This window comes from Prenolepis imparis, unplaced genomic scaffold, assembly GCF_030444845.1.
Source record: "Prenolepis imparis isolate NDT839.2.m4 unplaced genomic scaffold, iyPreImpa1.0 SCAF_1, whole genome shotgun sequence".
Classification (NCBI taxonomy): Eukaryota; Metazoa; Arthropoda; class Insecta; order Hymenoptera; family Formicidae; genus Prenolepis; species Prenolepis imparis.
The window spans coordinates 27,223,765-27,245,019 of NW_028141159.1; the positions used below are offsets into that span (position 1 = coordinate 27,223,765).

The 21,255-nt window shown below is 47.4% G+C and overlaps 3 protein-coding genes across 3 annotated transcripts; all 3 read left to right on the plus strand.

Moving 5' to 3' along the window:
* Positions 1–11,411: 11,411 nt before the first annotated feature.
* LOC145938947 (uncharacterized) lies at positions 11,412–12,434 on the plus strand. Its single transcript, XM_083042901.1, has one exon. It carries the CDS (start codon positions 11,412–11,414, stop codon positions 12,432–12,434), a length of 1,023 nt encoding a protein of 340 aa, XP_082899027.1.
* Positions 12,435–13,441: 1,007 nt separating this feature from the next.
* On the plus strand, positions 13,442–14,260 carry LOC145938956 (uncharacterized). The gene has a single exon (XM_083042910.1). The coding sequence runs from the start codon at positions 13,442–13,444 to the stop codon at positions 14,258–14,260; it is 819 nt and encodes a 272-aa protein (XP_082899036.1).
* A 1,200-nt stretch (positions 14,261–15,460) lies between these two features.
* Positions 15,461–18,199, plus strand: LOC145938962 (uncharacterized). The gene has a single exon (XM_083042922.1). It carries the CDS (start codon positions 15,461–15,463, stop codon positions 18,197–18,199), a length of 2,739 nt encoding a protein of 912 aa, XP_082899048.1.
* Positions 18,200–21,255: the final 3,056 nt, after the last annotated feature.

A 21,255-nucleotide genomic window follows, 5' to 3' on the forward strand; every position in this document is an offset into this window, starting at 1 on the left:
AAGTTAGCGTATATTCCGTCAACTAATTTCACAAGATTGATGGCATTACGGTGCCGCGCGGCTTCGTACCAATGGAGTCGAACGCAACATTGCCGCATGCGTTGCCGCACGCGTTGCCGCAACTCAACGCGTCTATGGAGTCTTAGCTTAAATGACCGCGTGGACGGCAGCGGCAGCGGCGCGCTACTCATTAAACTATCGGGCGGTTTGAAGGAGCCCGATTCGCTGTCCACCCTGTTCCACCGTTCAATTTTCATCGGCGGCGGTAGCCAGAGGAGCCGTCTCGAGCGGTACCGGACAGGTTTTTTGCAAAATTATGGATATTTCAAGCGCGATTAGCATTATAGCGCGATATAGCAAGCGATATTACCTGGCCTCGTTCGTAATTGCGCGCGGCTATGATTCGACGCTCGCCGGCCAGGAGAGACCGCCCACGCGACATATGCGCGAGCTGGGCGAGTCGGCGCGACAATATCTGCGCGACATTTTATCGTTTGGCCGTAATTATGTGTGGCGCGGACAATCGCTCCAGATCGAGGAGGTGATAACTTTGGATTGCACGCGTACCGTTAGCATCGACGAGGAGATCAACCGCCTCGGCCTGTTTGCCGACGAACTTTGTATTATAACGCGGATGCTGCTCAGGAGACGCCTCGTAATAAGATTGTCGGCCAAGTGGCGCCACCACATCGGCGCGGACGTAGATTATCTAAGGCGGGTCCACACAATCGGGCGTTTTCGTTCCGCGCGGCACGCTTGGACCCCGATTCACCAGGTGGCGCGCGCCGCGAGAGCGGAATTTCGTGTACTATTTTTGACCCACGGTCGCAGCCGTATATTTAATTACGGAATTATGCGTAACGCGTTTGTGGGCGGCAGCGAGGCCAACGCCGCGCGCGACGGCGTAATACGCGTAAAGACCATCAACGCGATCACGGCAGCGTCTAGCGTCGGGGAGAACGACGAGGCGGACGCGTATATATGAACCGCCTACGCGTCCCGTCTACCCGACGACATTGTTAAGGTCGTACGGGAGGTGGCGACGGTGCAAATTTCGATGCCCGCGCGATATAACGCGCCGGAACACGCAGCGCGGTACGCCGTCACTTGCATCGCCACCTGAGCGTACACATGCTGCTTCTTGAGCAAAAATGCGCGTCTCGCGGTAAACAAGGCCGAACTAGTTAAAAATCTTGCCGGCAATTGTCGATGCCTTGGCCTGCGGCATTTTTTGCGCTCTTACACGCGCTACAACCACCGCAAATGCACCGTATGAATGATTCGTTCCGTCGACGCCCAGGTGGTGGTTCGCGCGATCGCGCTCGAGCCGACAACGACGATGGCCGAGATTGTGCGCGCGAGCACAATTTGGCCAAACAATTGCGTAAATAGCGTGCACCGCTTTGTACAAAATATAGACGTTCTGCCGATGCGTTTAATTAGCCGAGTGGCTCGATTGAACCATTGGGTGATCGATCACCACCACGACCGCCACGACGACGACGACGAAGACGACGACGACGACTACCAGCAACCGAGCGAAGGTCGCTGTCATTTAACGGTGGCGATGGCGCGCCGCGAGATGCGCTTGGCGCGAATGGCCTTTCGGCGGGGTGACGCGAGCGACGAGGACGAGGCGGACGACGAGGAAGAGGAGAGGCAGGAAGAGGAGGAGGGTGAGAGGCAGAAGGAGGCGGTAGAGAATGAAAAGGAGTCGGTGGCGGAGGAGGAGGAGGAGGAAGAGGAGGTTGAACAAATAGAGAAAGCGTAGATTTATTTAAAAGCGCTCTGGGACATAGTCCCCTCAAGCGCACCAAAAGGAGAAGTTACATTTCAATGTTTTAACAAAGTCTCGTACTACATATAAGAGCGCTCCCGAGAGCAGATAAGTAACAATACCAGTGTATGCCATAATTTCGGATATATGTTCATATAAGTAAGCTAACACATTTGAGTGTAAGTGTGTGTGTATAATATGATGACGCTTGTGATATATGACTAGAATAATTATTGGTTATTGGTTATGATGGCGTAGTACTCCAAAGATATTCGTATAGCTTATTCTTGAAATCGCTGATTGAGCTCGCGCTACGAATGCTCTGCGGCAGGTCATTCTATAGCTTGGCCGCGCTGGATTTAAAAGAGCGCCTGAACACCTCAGTCCTGCATAAGGGCAGGGAGAGAAGATCACCGGATGCCCGCGTACTCCGTAAGGTCACCGCTGACTTGAAAGTGAGACCCTCATAAATTATCCTCGGCTCTTGGGTGTTTATGATGTTAAAAAGCTGACATCCCACAAAGTATCTTCTTCTAGCATCACACTTAAGCCATCGTAACTCTCGATAGAGCGGCGTAACATGCTCGTCCCTCCTGGCATTGGTCACAAATCTTATACAGGCGTTGACTGCTCTATACAGTTGTGTATTTAATTGGTCAGTGAGATCTGTGAGTGCGACACAGCAATAGTCCAAATGCGGTAATACTAGCGATACAACCAGCCTCTTCCTTAAGGGGGGAATCTGGTTTAGGAGGCTGAAAAATACATAATTTTTAGAATTTATTTTCTCAGCTAAAATAAAACCAATTAATTCCAAATTTTAGGCACAGTTTATTATACATTTAAATTATGTAAAATAATTTTTTTATTAAAAAATATTGAAGTTTTATTTTAAAAATAAAGCTATATTGATAGCGCCCATTTTTCACTGTGTACAACCTAGCGATCGTAATTTTTGTCTGAAACAAAACAACCAATTAATTTCTTTAATGTTATATTATTACCTTCTATTTAAACTAAAATATTTTTGAGAAAAGTTAAATTAGATTATTTTTTTTGTAAAGAAAAGTCGCAATTTTTTCGTGAAAATTGTAACTTCTTTTTTAAAGTTGTAAAAGTGTTTCAATTTTTGCTTTTCTTTTAAATTTTTTGGGGGAGTCGGCAAGTAATTCTGCCGCTCTCCCAGGTCTCCTTGGTAAACGAGGAGACGGGGATTTGGACGGGGAGTATGCCCCCTCGGCGTACTCTCCGGGGAAGTGCCTGGCAATGGGCCAGCGAATGGGGGCCCACCTGAAGTTATGCGCGAGCGATTCCGGGTGGGCCCTCGAAAGTGCACGGGATTACCGGTGGTTTTTAGCGGGTATTATTGAGTCTGGCCCTTCTGGTCAGACCACGAGTCCCGCACTACACACGGTAAGTCTTCGGACTTGGCAATCCCTCCCTCAAGGGGCCGTGTGTGTGCGTAAATGCATTTCCCAGCGTTATAAAAAAAAAAAAAGGTTCCCCCCTTAATTCTTTCGGTAGTAGATGCCTAGATAATTTTAATTGGTAGAGCTTCGTTCGCATGTTCTTCACGACGTTTTGGATGTGTAGGTTCCAGGAGAGTGTGCTAGTTATGGTGATGCCGAGATATTTGATGCTGGTGGAGAACTGGATCGCTTTTTCGTTAACACTGATGGCAGGTAGCAGATCAGGTTCGATTGAATTTATGTATCTGGCCGTGCCGAAGATGATGGCCTGTGTTTTGGTGGAGTTCAATGTCAATCCTTTGTTGTTGGACCACTGGACTATAGAATCTATGTCGCCATTCACCATGTGGATGCCGTTTTGCAAATCAGACGGTTCAGTGTGATGATAGATCTGCAGATCATCCGCGTAGAAGTTGTATTTGCAATTCCTTAAGACATTCTGGATGTCTGCAACATACAAGGTGAATAATAGTGGCCCCAGAACCGAGCCTTGTGGAACCCCTGCCGATATACGAGCCGCAGATGAGATGGTACCATCAAATCCGTTCCGTACAGCCTGCGTTCTACCTTCTAGGTATGAGGCCATCCAACACAGCGAAACGTTTGAAAGACCTATCTCTTTTAGTTTACCAAGAAGAAATCCATGATGGACTCTGTCAAAGGCCTTGGTGCAGTCAAAAAAGATGGAGATTGTGACCTTTCTGCGGTCCGCGGCCTGACGAATATCATCCAACATTCTAATAATGCAGGTCTGAGTAGATGAATTTCGCTTATAGGCAAATTGACAGGGATCAAGTAGATCCCTTTCCCTCAAGTAGTCAGTCAATTGATCGAATACTATCTTTTCTAACACTTTAGATAGTACAGGCAGGATGGAAATGGGCCTATAATGTTGTAACAAGGTCGGCCGACTGATCTTTGGAATAGGCGTAATCACTACCGATTTCCAAGCCCTGGGAACCTCTCCGTGTGTGAGTGAGAAGTTGAAAATGTTCTCGATAACCGGCATGATATAGGGCAGAGCCATGTTAATTAGCTTTGACGATATTTCATCCAAACCCACCGCATTCGATCCAAATCGGAGGCACCTACGTATGACATTAGGCGTGACATATTTAAAGTAAAATTTGCTATCGTCAAACTCCTCGCCTAAGAGATCCCGCACATCAGGCTCCTCCCTCGATCCCTCAGCCCGCACCCCTGTGTCGACAAAATATGTGTTGAGCTCCTCCACTGTGTGCAAGAGTTTCCCGCTCGAGTCTTTAGCTTTGATTAGTCCTAAGTGCCTGAGCTTGCTCCATATAACGGCGGGTTTGTCCTTCCGATAAAAAATATCCATAAAGTAATTCCTCTTTGCAGTTCTAATTATGTTTTGCACCCGGTTTCTCAAGGCCTTGAATCTTCCGTAGCTAGCAGAATTTCTGTCATCGTCGTCGTCGTCCTCGAGATCGCCGTCCCCAACGTCGCCAACGTCGCCTACGCCGCAGCAAAAACACGAGCGTCTCCACATTGATCGCAGTCTGCGTCTAGTTCTGCGCCGGCTGTCGCAGACGGCGATAACGCCGACTCCGGCGAAAGTGCCGCGCATAGAGGAGCCCGCCGTCCCGGGAACGTCGACCCGCCGTTACGCCCTCGCGAGAGTCCGCGGATGTGGCCGTTCCGTCCACCTCGCTAACGCGATAATGTCGCCCTCGAAGGCGTCCGACGACGAACCCGCAACCGAAACGCCGAAATGATCGACAAAGGGATCGGCTAGACGGAGATTGTTATTCCGCGACATACACGACGAGGCGCTAATCGCGCGGGCAATTAAATCGGGAGCGTCAAGAGTCTGGGCGTTTGGGCCCAGCTTCGCCGGTCGGAGCCGCGCCTGTTTGGTGCCACTACAGTCCGCGGTATGCAACTGAGGTTGCGCGAGCTGAGTCGTGGACTGGGCTCGCCGACATTTAACACACAATATCGCGAACAAATAGCCCGATTAAAAACAATGTATACAAAATAAATAACATTTCGATATGCATGTACCGCACGCCTCTACATTTTATATATCGTACGCCTATTTATTTTATTTATCTCTACATTGTATTTATTGCACGCTTTTATATTATACATTGCACGCCTCTATATTATACCTCGCACGCCTCTATTTTATACATTGCATGCCTCAATGTATCGCACGCCTTTACATTATACCTCGCACGCCTCCATTTTACATATATCGCATGTATATTTATCGCTCGCCTTAATATTATACATTGCACGTCTTTATATTATACCTCGCACGCCTCCTTGTTTTACATATATCGCATGTATATTTATCGCTCGCCTTGATATTATATATTGCACGCCTCCATTTTACATATTTGCATGTATATTTATCGCTCGCCTTGATATTATACATTGCACGCCTCTATTTTATACATTGCACGCCTCCATTTTACATATATCGCATGTATATTTATCGCTCGCCTTGATATTATATATTGCACGCCTTCATTTTACATTTTTGCATGTATATTTATCGCTCGCCTTGATATTATACATTGCACGCCTCAATGTATCACACGCCTTTATACTATACCTCGCACGTCTCCATTTTACATTTATTGCATGTATATTTATCGCTCGCCTTGATATTATACATTGCACGCCTCTATATTATACCTCGCACTCCTCTATTTTATACATTGCACGCCTCAATGTATCGCACGCCTTTACATTATACCTCGCACGCCTCCATTTTACATATATCGCATGTATATTTATTGCTCGCCTTGATATTATACATTGCACGCTTCTATTTTACACATATATATCGCACGCCTCTATTTTACACACATATCGTACGCCTCAATTGAACATATATATCCGCACATATAAATTTTATTTATAGCACCTTTATATTGCATATACAACGCAGGTCAATTTATTTTCATTGCACGTTAATATTTATTTATTATCGCTCGTTTATATTGTATATACAATGTATGTCAAACTTTTAATAACATTGCACGTTAATAATTAACATTAATGGCACGTATATATTTTCTTTGCATCGCACGTGTATCTTTAATATTTACTGTTTGTTTATATGTAATATATACATACATTTATATATATATATATAGCTTGTTTTTATTTAGTATTTACGGCATGTTTATATTTAATATACATAGCATGTTTATTTTGTATTAATCGCACGTTTTTATTGTAAGTATTGTATAAAAAAAATAAAAAAAATAAAAAAAAGACTCGATAAAGACGACTCGCGATCTCTATCCACGCGAGTCGTCATGTGCCGTCCCCACCTCCGCGCGGTTCGAGTCGGGCAACGTCGAGAACTCGTGAGTTTTTCGACGGCTGACGGGGCTCCGGCTACACACTTTTTTAAAATTTTTTTTTCAATTTATTTTTCAGGAACATCGACGAGTTAGCTGAACGAGGGGACACGTAGCGCGAGTGGAAGGAGAGACGAAGAAGAAAGAAAGCATGCAGTGAATATGACACCTATACGCTTTCTTTCTTTTTCGTCTCATCTTCCGCGAGAGAACATCGCAGCCAACATCGTACGAGGTAATTTCTTTATTTTTTGGTTTCTTATTAATTTTTCATTTCTTTTCAGGTACGTCTATGAGTTACCAGGTGAACACGGCGACGGCACGGGGGAAGATGAGAGGAAGGCGAAGGTAAACGAGCAGTGAGTGTGCAATCTGTTGGTATATCTTCGTTTTCTAATCATCTTTCGCAAAAAATCATCGCGACCAATCGCACGGAACGAGGTTTTCTTTCTTTTTATTTTTTTTTAAGGTACGTCAACGAGTTACCTCGACGAGGGGACACGCAGCGCGAGTGGAAGGAAAGACAAAGAAGAGAGGAAGCAGGCACTGAATATTAAATCTGCCTGCTTCCACTCTACCTCGTCTCATTTTCCGCGAGAGAACATCGCAACGAGCTACACAGGACGAGGTTTTTGTTTTTTTCATGTACGTCTACGAGGGGACACGCAGCGCGAGTGGAAGATGAGACGTGGAGGAGAGAAAACAAGCAGTAAATATGACACGTGTTTGTTTTCTCTTCTTGTCGTCTCAACTTGCACGGGTCAACAGAGGAAGCTGCTGCTACAGCTCCTTCAACAAAAACATGACGACGACGACGACGACGCCAACACCGACACGGAGCGTTAAAATGTTTATTTATTTTACTAGAATAATATTATTTCAGTTCCATCAATTGTAATCACAATATTGTTCTGTTTTCGTTACTAGTTTTGTTTCATTCGTTATACCAGCTAGAAATAGAGATGTGTTCATTGCTAATAATAAAGAGATTGTTTTCTTAAAACTATTCGCATCAATTATATCCCACCCACAAACGCGATATCCCTTGTCGTCCTACATCTCTCGTGGATCGATCAACGAGAAGAGATCTCGTACATTGCTCCTTGTCTCAAATTGTCTTTAATAATTTCTTTTCTTCTTTCTGTTTCAGCAGCAGTTTAGCATAAGCAGCAGCAGATATAAAGCGAGTATGTTTCGTTTTTAGCGACGAGTATATATAATATCGTTATATAAATTATTTCAACCTTTTACGGCCGTTTATCGGGTTGATTAAATTATCGTTACAGATTATGGCCTCCAACGCGGGAAGAAAAAAAGCGTGGGAGAAATTCGACTCCCCCTTCGACGAGGATGAAGTGCGGGAGATGGAGGCGCTGCAGCAGCAGCAGATCGAAGAGCGGATGGATCAGTTGGAGGAGGATCAGGAACTGGATGTGGAGGGAGATTGGAGCGCCGCGGTGGAGACGTGGAGAGGTAAGTACGAATCACTCGTTTGTCTCTCCAAGAGAGATTCCATTTTTCTTTTTTATTCCATTAAACCTCCCCTCCTCTTTTTATCCCAGTCGAACAGCTCGCGAGAATGATCCTGACACGATGGGTAGAAGACTTGAGAGTGGAGGAAAGGATAAACAGGTGGCTCGATGATTGGCCGCCTACCATTCTCGACCACCTGTCGGAGCAGGAGCGAGAACAACAAGGTAGGTTCGACACAAAGTCTCTTCTCAACCGAATAATAAAACCGTCGTTCTCATTCGTTCCAATTTTCATTTCCAGCTGCCATCACCGCCTCGTGGTACATAAGGCCCGTCTTCGAAGAGGGTCTGTTGGACGACGCCGCAATGTCCGAGTACGAGGAGGAGGAGGCGAGACGCAACATCTCGGTCGGTAAGTGACGAAACGCGCGAGTACATATATTTATAAACGTGATCCCTCGTGACTTAAATTTTTCCCCCTTTTTTTTCAGCAACTAGCCAGGACACGCCGGACTTTTCGCTCGACTTTCTAGATCTTGTAAACTTTTTCCCGGAGCAAGTTCAAAGGGAGGCGCGGGAGATTATGCGTCGGCGGCACGAGGAGGAGGGAGAATGGACCGCAGTAGATACGCGATCGAATCGACGTTGAAACTCTCACCCCCGTTCACGAATATCGTCTCACTCTGCTTGTACTTTACTCGGACGTGGCGGACGATCTGATAGAGCGTGTCGAGGCTCTTCCGCCCGAATTTCGGAGACACGCGCAAACCCTCGTCGACGTCAATCGCTCTTTCGAGAGGAGAGAGAGAAAGCGGCGACAAGAGGAGGAGCGGCAGCAGCATCAGCAGCAGCAGCATCAGCGAGGGGAGGGGGAGATTTAGAATTATGTGATATTTTTTGTTTTATTTATTACTTTGTTCATTGTTAAATAATTGTATAATAGTAGTTTATTAATTGTAAAATATAAGTTTGTTAATTGTAAAATAATAGTTTATAAATTGTAAGATAATAGTTTCATAACAGTTTTATAATTACAATCGACACAATACACAATGTAGTAAATACAATAAACACACACACACACGACTCGATCAAGACCGTCCCCACCTCCGCGCGGTTCGAGTCGGACAACGTCGAGAGACCGCGCTCTCAAACGAGTTTGTCTCTCTCGACGGCTGACGGGGCTCCGGCTACACGCACCCGGCGGCCTCTTGATCTTTTTCTAATATCTTTTTTTTCTTTTTCAGGTACGTGTCTACGAGTTACCCGGATCTATACAAGAGAAGAGTTGGTGGACACGGCGGCACGACGGTGGAAGACGAGCGGCGAAAGAAGAAAAGAATAGACCGCGAGGATAAATACTGTCTATTCTTTTTTTCTTCCCTTCATCTTTTACAATGTAACATCGCGACCAACAACACGCGGGGTACGAGGAGGTCATCTTTTCTTTTTCAGTTACTTATTCTTTTTCAGGTAGCAGATCGCAGAGTTTGCAAGAGTTGCAGAGAAGATCGCGGACACGCGGCGAGCAAGCGAATGGAAGAATGGACGAAGGAGGAGGATGGGCAGTGAATATGAAATCTCTTCATCCTCCACCCGGAATCATCGCGTTCGAGGAGCTGTACACGACGGGGCAAGACGAGTGGAGGGGTAGAATGAATGGACAGTGATTATTAAAAACTGTCGATTCATTCTCCTTCCACTCGTCTTTTACCATGAAACATCGCGCAACCAACCGCACGGAACGAGATAAGCGATCATCGTTGCACCGTGGACTCGTATCTATTTCTTTTCTTTCCAAGTCACACAAGGGCGAATAATGTACAAAATAAATATAGTTTACCGCAATCGACTCGCCATCGAGAGATACGCCTTCTAAACCCACAAATATTCCAACGCTCGTATCTCGGAAACCAAGGCACCTAGCGACCTCGGCAAAGTCGCGTTCGACGCGTTTCGACGTGTTCAAACTTTTCCCATACCACGTCCGAACTCGCAGTAAAAAATTTCAGACACTCTTCCCCGAACCACGTACCCCCCTTCCCTAACGTTTTTTTAACGCCGCAGGCGCCGGGGTGTCGCACTTGGGTGGAGGGGGAGGATGTCGGGTGGGTGGCGAGTGTTTTTGGATAAAAAAAAATAAATTTTTTTTCATCCATTTTTGGGGGGTTCGGGCGGCTCGGCCCCCCGACGGGGGTTCGGGGGGCGAAGCCCTCGGTTCCCAAGGCACGGAAGAGGTGGGAGGTTGGGGGAGGGGGTGGGGGGATGAGGCGGATCCCGAAGCGACGCTCCGTAGGAGGGAGAATGGCGGTATATAAGGGCGAACGAGAGTCGCGTCGCGCGACAGTCGGCGTTCCTTCTACCTCTTCTCGTTCTCGTTTTCGTTCTCGTTCTCATTCTCGTTCTTGTTTTTCTTCTTCTTTTTGTTTTTCTTCTCGTTTGAGCGTAATAACGTGTGGTTTCTCTTGTTTTCTCTGTTGCAGCTCGACCTATTATCGACAGCGAGACAATGGCTCCCCCACGTCAAGCCCCTAAGCGCAAATGGGAGGAGATAACTCCCGAGTGCCGACCACCGTCGCCAGATCCGGTGGATCTGAACGAGTCGACGTCGAGTTCCGAGTTCCCGCCCTCGGTTACAGGCAAGTGTATCTCGTTTATGGACTCGTTGGAGAGTATACGCGTCGACACGTTATTAATTTCGTTTCTTTCTTCGCTCCGTAGCGTCTGAATTGGTAACGCCGAGGGAGGCGGCTCGAAGAAGACAGCGGCAATTCATGTACCGCTGGCTCGACACGATGCCGCGCCGACCGCCGCTCCGCGACTCGTCTCCCATAGCGACCGCCGAGTCCTTGGACGAGGAGAAAACCGGCGAGGAGGACGACGATGGGTGGGAGAGATACGTCTCAAGCGGGATCCGTTAGCGCACGGTGCGATAGCGCACAACCCGATAGCACACGAAAAATTGAACCCAATTCCCGATAGCCCACATCCCTTTAGCACACATCCCGATAGCGCACAATGCAAAAGGCGTATTGTTCCGATAACACACATCCCGATAGCACACATCCCGATAGCACATATCCCGATAGCGCACGGTGCGATAGCCCACAGTCCGATAGCGCACGGTGCGATAGCCCACAGCCCGATAGCGCACATCGGGTGCTACACCCTATCCTTATTTTCTCGGAGCCACATGAAATGAAGGACCGCAAAAATGGAAAGAAATCGCTGCTATGCTGTAATTGCACTCGATTTTTAAAGGGAAGCGGCGGCGACAGGGCACACTCGGCTTCGGATGCTACAAGATGTCCCATACTACAAGGTAAAATAAAGGACAAAATAAAGAATGTGAACTATGGATAACACAAGAGCAGGACATGATAGGCTAAGGATATGTCACGTGAACTGCCAATCTCTGATAGCGCATTTCGATGAGTTCTGCCTGTACTTTGCAAACTCAGGATACCATGTCATATGTCTGTCGGAAAAGTGGCTTAGGCCGGAAATTCCGGATAGCATGATCAGAGTTCCTGGCTACTGCATTATGAGAAATGACAGAGTTGGACGACAGGGAGGAGGCGTCGCATTCTATGTTCTCAACTCGATCAGAATGGTCACCCTCAAGCAGTCACTCGCAGACACAACACATCGCAAGCCTGAATACCTAATAGCAGAGATAATCTTTAACGATGCCTGTAGCTTGCTTCTTGCTGTTGTCTACAGGCCACCAAATTGTGGCTATTTGAGTGAATACCTGAACGACTACTTGGATCTGCAGGTCAGATACAGACATTCTATTATTTTTGGCGATTTCAATGCGGACATGAATGTCAGCACTTATGACAGTGCGCAGCTCCTGAACTTTATAACATTATCAGGTATGTACCTGGTACCATACGGATCCACACACCATCTGAAAAACTCTAGCACGTTTCTGGACCTATGCATTATTGATGACGAAGACAAACTTAATAAATACGAAAATGTTACAGTTCCTTTCCTATCGGCGCATGATCTAATTAGTATAACCTACAACATCAAGGTAGAACGGCGTTCAGAGAGGCTGGTCCAGTGTAGGGACTTCAGGAACTTCCAAGAGCAAGATTTCTTCTCTCAGCTAAATGAGCAAGACTGGGCTGACCTGTTGACATCAGAGTGCATAGAAGACAAGATGCAAATCTTCAACGACAGACTACTGGACTGTCTTAATAATCACGCTCCGTTGAAGCGAATTCGTTATACTAACCTTCCGGCTCCGTGGCTTACAGAAGAGATTCGAAAAGCAATGCGTGACAGAAACGCCATTAGAAGAACCTGGCGCAGAAATAGAAATGCTGGAAGTTACGATATGTTCAAGCTTCTAAGAAATCGGGTATAAAATATGATCCGAACGGCAAAGAAAAATTACTATCTATCCATCTTTAGTCACAAGGACAAACCTTCAACAACATGGAACAAGCTAAGACACCTTGGCTTAATAAAAACTAAAAACTCGTACAACAGACTTGCTAAGTCGGCTGAGGAGTTCAACACATTCTTTGTAGCGGTAGAATCAGAATCACTATCAGATGAGGAGACAACGGAGGTGCCGGGCATATCACATCTTCCGTGTGGAGACTTCGATGATGGAAAGTTCTATTTCAAATACGCAACGCCGCATATCATACGGAAGTCCCTTGCAAAAATAAAATCAAAGGCTACGGGCATAGATGGGATATCACCCAAGCTCATAAACCTCACTTTGCCTTACATCATGCCGATCATTGAAAATATATTCAATTTTTCACTCATGCATGGTGTTGTTCCACAAATTTGGAAATCGGCAATAATATCAATTCCGAAAATAAAACATCCAACCACGGTACACCACTACAGGCCGATCTCAATCTTGCCATTTCTTTCTAAGGTCTTGGAGAGGATAGTATCTGACCAGCTAATCGATTATTTAACCGATAAAGACTTGCTCGATCCATGCCAATTCGCCTATAAGCGCAATTCATCAACCCAGACATGTATAATCAGGATGCTGGATGACGTACGACAAGCTGAAGACTGCAGGAAGGTGACTATCTCCATATTTTTTGATTTTTCAAAAGCCTTTGACAGGGTACATCCCAACGTCCTCATCGGAAAACTGCAGAAACTAGGACTATCCGACGTAGCACTTAGCTGGATGGCAGACTATCTAAAAGACAGAAACAGTGCGAGATGGTCTGGAGGATACAACTTCTGGCGCACATCAAGACAGGAGTTCCGCAAGGATCTGTGCTGGGACCGCTGTTATACATGCTATATGTGTCGGACATAGGTAAATATCTGCATCATTGCAAATATAATCTATATGCCGATGATCTGTAGATATATTTGCACTGCGAACCAACACACATGCAAAACGGCATCTGCAAGGTGAATGAGGACATCAAGGCCATAGTACATTGGGCGAATCAAAATAGACTGATATTGAACTCGGCAAAAACGCAGGCCATCATTTTTGGCACTGCGAGATATGTAAATGCGATCGTACCAGACCGACTACCGGAGATCAGCATTAAAGGATTTACAATACAATTCTCTTCTTGTGTCAAATATCTGGGAGTTATGATCACAAGCACACTGACTTGGAACTTACAAGTAGAAAAGATCGTCAAAAATATACGCACTAAATTATACCAGCTCAAACTAACGAGAGATCTACTACCCAAGGAGTTAAAAATAAGACTGATTAACTCGCTCATCATGCCACATTTAGACTACTGCAGCGCTGCATTTACAGATATGACAGACCAATTCAACACCCAGTTAAGCAGGGCATTAAATGCTTGCATTAGATTTGCCTTCAACGCAAGAAGAGATGAACATATAACGCCCTACTATCAGGAGCTCCGTTGGCTCAAGATAGATGCTAGAAGGAAGTACATAGTGGGATGCTTGCTGTTCGGCATTATCTGCACTGGGCAGCCGAGTCTACTGTACAACGGTTTCACTTTTAAATCGGCTACTACATCGAGAGTCACAAGGGCCCCAGACGGACTACTTTCCCAGCCTCTATGCAGAACAGAGGCCTGGGCGCGCTCCTTCAACTCTAGTGCCTCTAGGCTATCGAACAGTCTAACGCCAAACATACGAGATGAGAAATCGAGAAATGGCTTCAAAGAAAAGTTATACGAACTATACCTGCTAAGGACCACTGAGATCATCGTCTAGAGGCTTGCTAATCATGTACAGCTCCCACAAACGATCATTAAACACATGCCTACACAGACAAACACAGCTACACATTCCAAATCGTACACAAAAATTACATGGACATACAACTATCAAAACTCACACATGATTACTGTAAATTATGCTTTTAAAAACTACTATTATTACAATTATAATTTAATATCATATCATTTAATTTGATATTGTTTAATATTTAATATCACTTTGTTAGAAAATGTCTCTAGTAACTCCCGAAATTATATCGATTATGAAAATAATCGCCTGCAGTACATCTATTGCATTTCGAATGTAGTAATCGAATCTAAATTTATCCTGTTTCCACGAAGGCCGTGCAGCGGCTCGGCGTCTTATACGTGTTTACATTTTTTGTCTCACCGCGCGCCGCGCCGAGCCACGCAACGTCAATATCAGCTGACGGGTAGATTTTCGGTAAAGCCGATACAGTTCGATAACGACCTCTCGAACAAACGCGTCTTTGTCAATTTCGCATTCGAATTTCTCTGTCGCGAGTTACGTTGTATCTCTTATTTTCCATTGTGATTTGTTACAATAAAACGTTAAAAACTTGAACAAGTGTCGCATCACGTTTAACACGTGCATTCGCGCAACTCACATTAACATAATTTTGGTCCTTCGAGCCGGATTCTTGTGTCGGATATTTCACGCACTCACTGACAGTTCGCAATATTCAGCATTATTCTCGTTCTCGTCTTGCCTTCGCAGACGTTCTCTCGTTCCTCGCGGCCAGTGCTATTTCTCTCGCTCTTTCGCGCTATCAGTATCATAGTGACGTGCTGATAACTGCACTCTCATAACTGCATTCGCAGCTCTAAATGGCAACGCTCAGTGACCGTTAAAAATTCAAGTTGTGTCAAAGGCAACGCTCGTGACCTTTCTATAAGATTCGTCAAGATGACAACAGTCGGATCAATAATAGAAAAGCAAAACTATCTGTTCAGTGTCATTGCTCGCGCTTTCGAAAACACCAAGAAGCTCGGAGCTGACAAAATCAACCGCTTCACCCCGACTTCACACTCTCGAGACTAACTGAAAAAAGTTCCACGGCCACCACGACAAACTCATCGGCGGTATCACAGACGAAACACGTAAGCATCCTTATTTTGCGGATGACTTATATTCAGCATGCGAGGAAGCGTATTATGACGCAAGTCCAGTCTGATGCACATACGTGAGCCATTTCTCGAGCACACCGAAGAGGCGAACGAATCTATAAATACTAAGAATGCGAAATCGGGCTCGTGTCGCGCGCTTCCAAAGATTAGTCTGCCGAAATTCTCCTGTGATTATCACGACTGGCCTTCGTTTCGCGACCTCTTCCACTCAATGGTCGGATCCAATCGAGATATTCCGTGCGTCGAAAAACTGCACTACTTGAAGTCTCAGACTACAGGAGAAGCAGCTCGATATCTCGCGAACATCCCGGTGACAGCCGAAAATTTCTCATGCGCGTGGCAAGCGCTCACATCTCGAGACGAAAATCGGCGCATCCTGGTCTCAACGTATCTAGATCGAATCTTCGAGTTGAAGGTGCTGACTCAGAAATCGAGCTCCGATCTCAAGACTCTTCTGTCAACCGTCAAGGAATCGCTTGGCGCCTTGCAGTCCCTCGGTGCGCCTACCGAATATTGGGACATCCTGATGGTTTACATCGTGACACGGCGCCTTGACACGCACACCCTGGAAGCATGGGAGATCGAACAAAGAAATTCGAACGACCTTGCAACGTTCGATCAACTCGAATTATTCCTGGAAGGCCGTATTCGAGCTCTAGAAACGGTGCAATCTCGCGTCTCGAAACCAGCTGCGACTGCTTCGAAATCAAATGCGAAGACCAAATCTGCCGCACGGTCTCATGCCGCCGTAACAAGTGCATCAAAATGCTCTTTCTGCAGCTCCACTCACTACATCGCGTCGTGCTCGGACTTCGCAGCGAAGCCGTTGAACGAGAGACAGGACTTCGTCACCCGCAAGAGCCTGTGTTTCAACTGTCTCGGATCGCATCGTCTCAGTGAGTGTCGCACATCAAAAAGATGTCGTCACTGCAAGGGTCATCATCATACGCTGCTTCATCGCGAGATCGCTTCTTCACCAACCTCATTCGCTTCACCGAACGCTAACGCGGCTCCTTGCGCTTCATCATCATCGGACACGTCATCCAGTACGGCTGCACATTCTCATCACGCAGCTGTCCAATTCGAGCGTCCGCAAGTTCTTCTTGCTACGGCTTGCATGACGCTAGTCACTGAACATGGGGAAAACATCAAACTTCGAGCTCTGCTGGACCAAGGCTCCGAGGTCTCGCTGATCCAGGAATCGTTGGTCCACCTACTTCGACTACCTCGCAGTCGTGCTTCGGTGCCGATCGCAACCATCGGTGCTCAACGGATCGGCTCAACTCGCGGAGTTGTCTCTCTCCGTCTTCGATCGCTCATCGATCCCTCCATCGAAGTTTACGTCTCCGCCTTCGTCATGCCTCGGATCACCGGTCGCATTCCGGAGACGAAGGTGACAACAATCTCGTGGAGCCATCTGGCTAACCTGCCGTTGGCCGATCCAGACTTTGCGGTACCCAGTGCCATCGACATCTTAATAGGCGCTGATGTCTATGGGTCGTTGCTGCGTCGAAACCTTCTTCAAGGACCATCTAACGCTCCCGTTGCGCAGGACACCTGTTTCGGCTGGATCATCTCCGGACCTGTTGGCTCTTCAGCATCTTGCTCTTGTCCAACGTCGTTCTCCATTCGACCTACAGGAGATGTCGACCTGCACGAAGAGTTGCAAAGATTCTGGCTTCAGGAAGAAATCACGTCTTCATCATCCAAGTATCTCACTTCGGACGAGCTTGAGTGCGAGAACCATTTTCTCGAAACTCACTCTAGAGACAGTTTCGGCAGATACATAGTTCGTTTGCCGTTTCGATCGAATCATCAGCCGCTTGGAGAATCCCGATCATCAGCTTTTCGTCTTCTTACCACGACTCAGACTCGGATTCAACGCAACGTGTCCTTCGGCAAACTGTACATCGACTTCATGACGGAGTACGAGACCTTGGGGCACATGCGACAAGCATCATCACCCACGACGAGCACTCCAGTCTATCTTCCGCATCATGGAGTTCTTCGGGAGTCCAGTTCAACCACAAAGCTGAGAGTCGTCTTCAACGGCTCATCTCGCACTGCTTCCGGCGTCTCTCTCAATGACTGCCTTCATGCGGGACCGAAGCTGCAACAGGATCTTGATGCCGTCCTTCTCCGGTGGCGCATTCACGCCTTCGCATTCGCCGCGGACATCACCAAGATGTATCGGCAGATATCTGTGCACCAGGACGATCGAGACTTCCAACGAATTCTCTGGCGCGAATCCGGAACGCCACAAGAGTTCCAACTCACCACGGTGACATACGGCCTCACCTGCGCACCGTATCTTGCGCTTCGAGTCATACAGCAACTCGCCTCCGACGAAAAACCGCGTTTTCCGCAGGCGTCTGCGATCTTGTTGAAGGAGATGTACGTCGACGACGTCCTCTCAGGCGCTGACACTCCGCTCGAAGCTCAAAGGAAGGCTATGCAGTTAGTGAGACTCCTCAAGGCGGGCGGCTTCCAGCTACAGAAGTGGGCCTCTAACAATGACGCCATTCTCGCGAACATCGAGACGTCGACCGCAAACCCAACGAACAGGGAACTACCAACGAAAGCACGTACTCTCGGTCTTACGTGGCATCCAGCTGCTGACGTCTTCACCTTCCATGTGAGTCATATAACACTCCCGAGGACGCTTACGAAAAGATTAACGTTGTCTCGCATCGCTCAAATCTTCGATCCTCTCGGATGGCTCGCTCCTGTCACCATCGTCGGAAAGATCTTCATCCAACGACTTTGGAAATCGCAGATCGGATGAGACGATCCACTACCTCCACCGCTCGCCAACGAATGGGTCAGCTTCGACGAAAGCCTGACGGCCGTATCTGAAATATCAATCCCGCGCTGGCTCCACACCTCTTCATCCGTTCAAGGCTTGGAATTTCACGGATTCTCCGACGCGTCCCAGGACGCACTCGGAGCGGTACTCTACATCCGGACCTTCCATGAGTACGCCGACGCCAAGGTCATGCTTCTCGCAGCCAAAAGCAAGGTCGCTCCAGTTAAACGACAAACAATCCCTCGCTTGGAGCTCTCGGCGGCTGTTTTATTATCACGTCTTCTAGTTCGAGTTCGAAAAATTCTCGAACTCGAACATGTTCCTGCTCACCTCTGGACCGATTCGACCATCAGCCTCGCGTGGATTCAATGACATCCATCCCAGTGGAAAGAATTCGTCTGTAATCGGGTAGCTGCTATTCAGGAGATAACTCCCGATGCACGATGGCATCATGTCGCAGGAGTGGACAATCCGGCCGACTGTCTGTCTCGAGGTCTGACTCCTCACCTACTGCAACGCCATAATCTCTGGTGGCATGGTCCTTCGTGGCTGCAAGGTCCCTCCGTTGGGTGGCCTTCACGAGTGCCTCCTCTCGACCAATCAGCCGACCTCGAAGAGCGTCCTCAGAAGCTTGTGCACGTTGCGACTGTAAGTACACCGCCTGCCAGCTGGGATCTTATAAATCGCTTTTCACAGCTCTAAAAACTTCTTCGTACGACGGCGTGGAGGCGATCATGCGCGCCGCCGCTCGCTTCCGAGGCCTCGACAGTCCAGCCTCAACAACTCTGACGCCTGACGAGATCCTCACCGCTCGCGCCTTCTGGATCAAGGAGACGCAGAGGACATACCTCGGCAGAGAGCTGGACATCTGCGCCCAGAGAACCGCTCTACCTCGATCACATCCTCTCCTCAAGCTCGCGCCCTTCGTGGATCATGAGGGCATTCTTCGCGTCGGAGGACGTCTAAAAACTCACTTCTCGATAACGAGATCAAACATCCTGCTATTCTGCCTCGTGACTCGCCTTTCTCACGTCTGGTCATTGCAGATCTGCATCAACAGACTCTTCATGGCGGAGTTCAAGTCGTGCTAGCTATCCTGCGGCAGCAGTTCTGGATCCTCGGCGGTCGCGCTCCTGTCAGCGCTTTCATTCGAAGATGCGTCCGATGCGCTCGACACCGCGCCACCACCGCCAGCGAAATGATGGGTTCGCTACCTGCGCAGCGCGTGACTCCAACACGCCCCTTCTTGAACGCCGGCGTGGACTATGCCGGTCCGTTCACCCTTCGCACCTGGCGTGGACGAGCAGCCCGTTCCTACAAGGGCTACCTCATCGTGTTTGTGTGCTTCGCCACCTCAGCTGTCCACCTTGAGATGGCCACAGATTATTCTACGCAGGGATTCCTCGCCGCGTACCGTCGATTCATCAGTCGACGCGGACGATGCAGCAATCTCACGAGCGATTGCGGCACGAATCTCGTGGGCGCCGACGCGGAACTCCGCCGCATGTTTACTTCCGCGTCCGAAGAAGTCACCCGCCTCGCTCATCTCCTCGCCGCCGACGGTACCACTTGGCGATTCAATCCGCCTTCGGCTCCACTTTTCGGGGGGAAATGGGAGGCCGCGGTAAAATCCGTCATTCCACCTTCGACGCGTTCTCGGAGACTCGGTACTCATGTACGAGGAGTTCACTACCCTCACACAGATCGAAGCCGTTCTAAACTCCCGACCGCTCTGCGCGCTCTCCGACGATCCCGCAGACGTCACCGCGCTGACACCCGCGCACTTTCTCGTCGGCGAATCGCTAATCACCGTCCCGGAATCATCCTTAAACGAAATTCCGATCTCACGACTCTCCCGGTGGCAACTTCTGCGCCACATGCTAGAACGCTTCTGGCATCGGTGGTCGACTGAATATCTTCAGCGGTTTCAGATCAGAAACAAATGGCAAAAAGCATCGAATACAATAACTATCGGTTCGCTCGCCTTGATTCTCGACGAACGGTATCCACCGTCTAAGTGGCCATTAGCGCGAGTGACTGCCGTACATCCTGGTTCTGACGGACGAATTCGCGTCGTTACCGTACACACTGCCACTTCGGAATTTAAAAGGCCGATTGTGAAATTGTGTCCGCTTCCGATCGAATCATAAAATCTGTACATTTACTACCGTTATTAGTCACTTTTTAAAAGCATTCGCATTCATGTCGCGCTTTCGCCTTTCTATTAAGTCAATGTATTTTATATCTCGTCGTTTTGTATTAATTCTCATCGGTACATTGTCTTCACTTCGTCTCGTGCACGTCGTTCTCTGTATATTCATTTAAATTTCTCTGTTCGATTTCAGCGGCGTCCGTCACGCCCCTGAGGCGGGCGGTAATGTTAGAAAATGTCTCTAGTAACTCCCGAAATTATATCGATTATGAAAATAATCGCCTGCAGTACATCTATTGCATTTCGAATGTAGTAATCGAATCTAAATTTATCCTGTTTCCACGAAGGCCGTGCAGCGGCTCGGCGTCTTATACGTGTTTACATTTTTTGTCCCTCGCGCGTCTCACCGCGCGCCGCGCCGAGCCACGCAACGTCAATATCAGCTGACGGGTAGATTTTCGGTAAAGCCGATACAGTTCGATAACGACCTCTCGAACAAACGCGTCTTTGTCAATTTCGCATTCGAATTTCTCTGTCGCGAGTTACGTTGTATCTCTTATTTTCCATTGTGATTTGTTACAATAAAACGTTAAAAACTTGAACAAGTGTCGCATCAATTTAACACGTGCATTCGCGCAACTCACATTAACACACTTACTATCATTGTATATACTATACTGTTATCTTTTAAAGTTTTAAATAATGTTATATTATGTTACATCAGTATATACAAATGAGAGCACTATAAGATATTGAGAACAAATCAAATTATTAATCTGTATTGTATCCAAATTTCAGTGCGCTTGAGGGGTCTTTGCCCCAGAGCGCTTCCAATAAATATACGCTTTCTTTCTCTCTCAGTACTCTGCGTTGATACCACTCT

Excerpts from the sequence above, each read along its gene's own strand:
- LOC145938947 (XM_083042901.1), top strand. The coding sequence starts at position 11,412 with ATGGATAACACAAGAGCAGGACATGATAGGCTAAGGATATGTCACGTG.
- LOC145938956 (XM_083042910.1), top strand. The coding sequence starts at position 13,442 with ATGCAAAACGGCATCTGCAAGGTGAATGAGGACATCAAGGCCATAGTA.
- LOC145938962 (XM_083042922.1), top strand. The coding sequence starts at position 15,461 with ATGCACATACGTGAGCCATTTCTCGAGCACACCGAAGAGGCGAACGAA.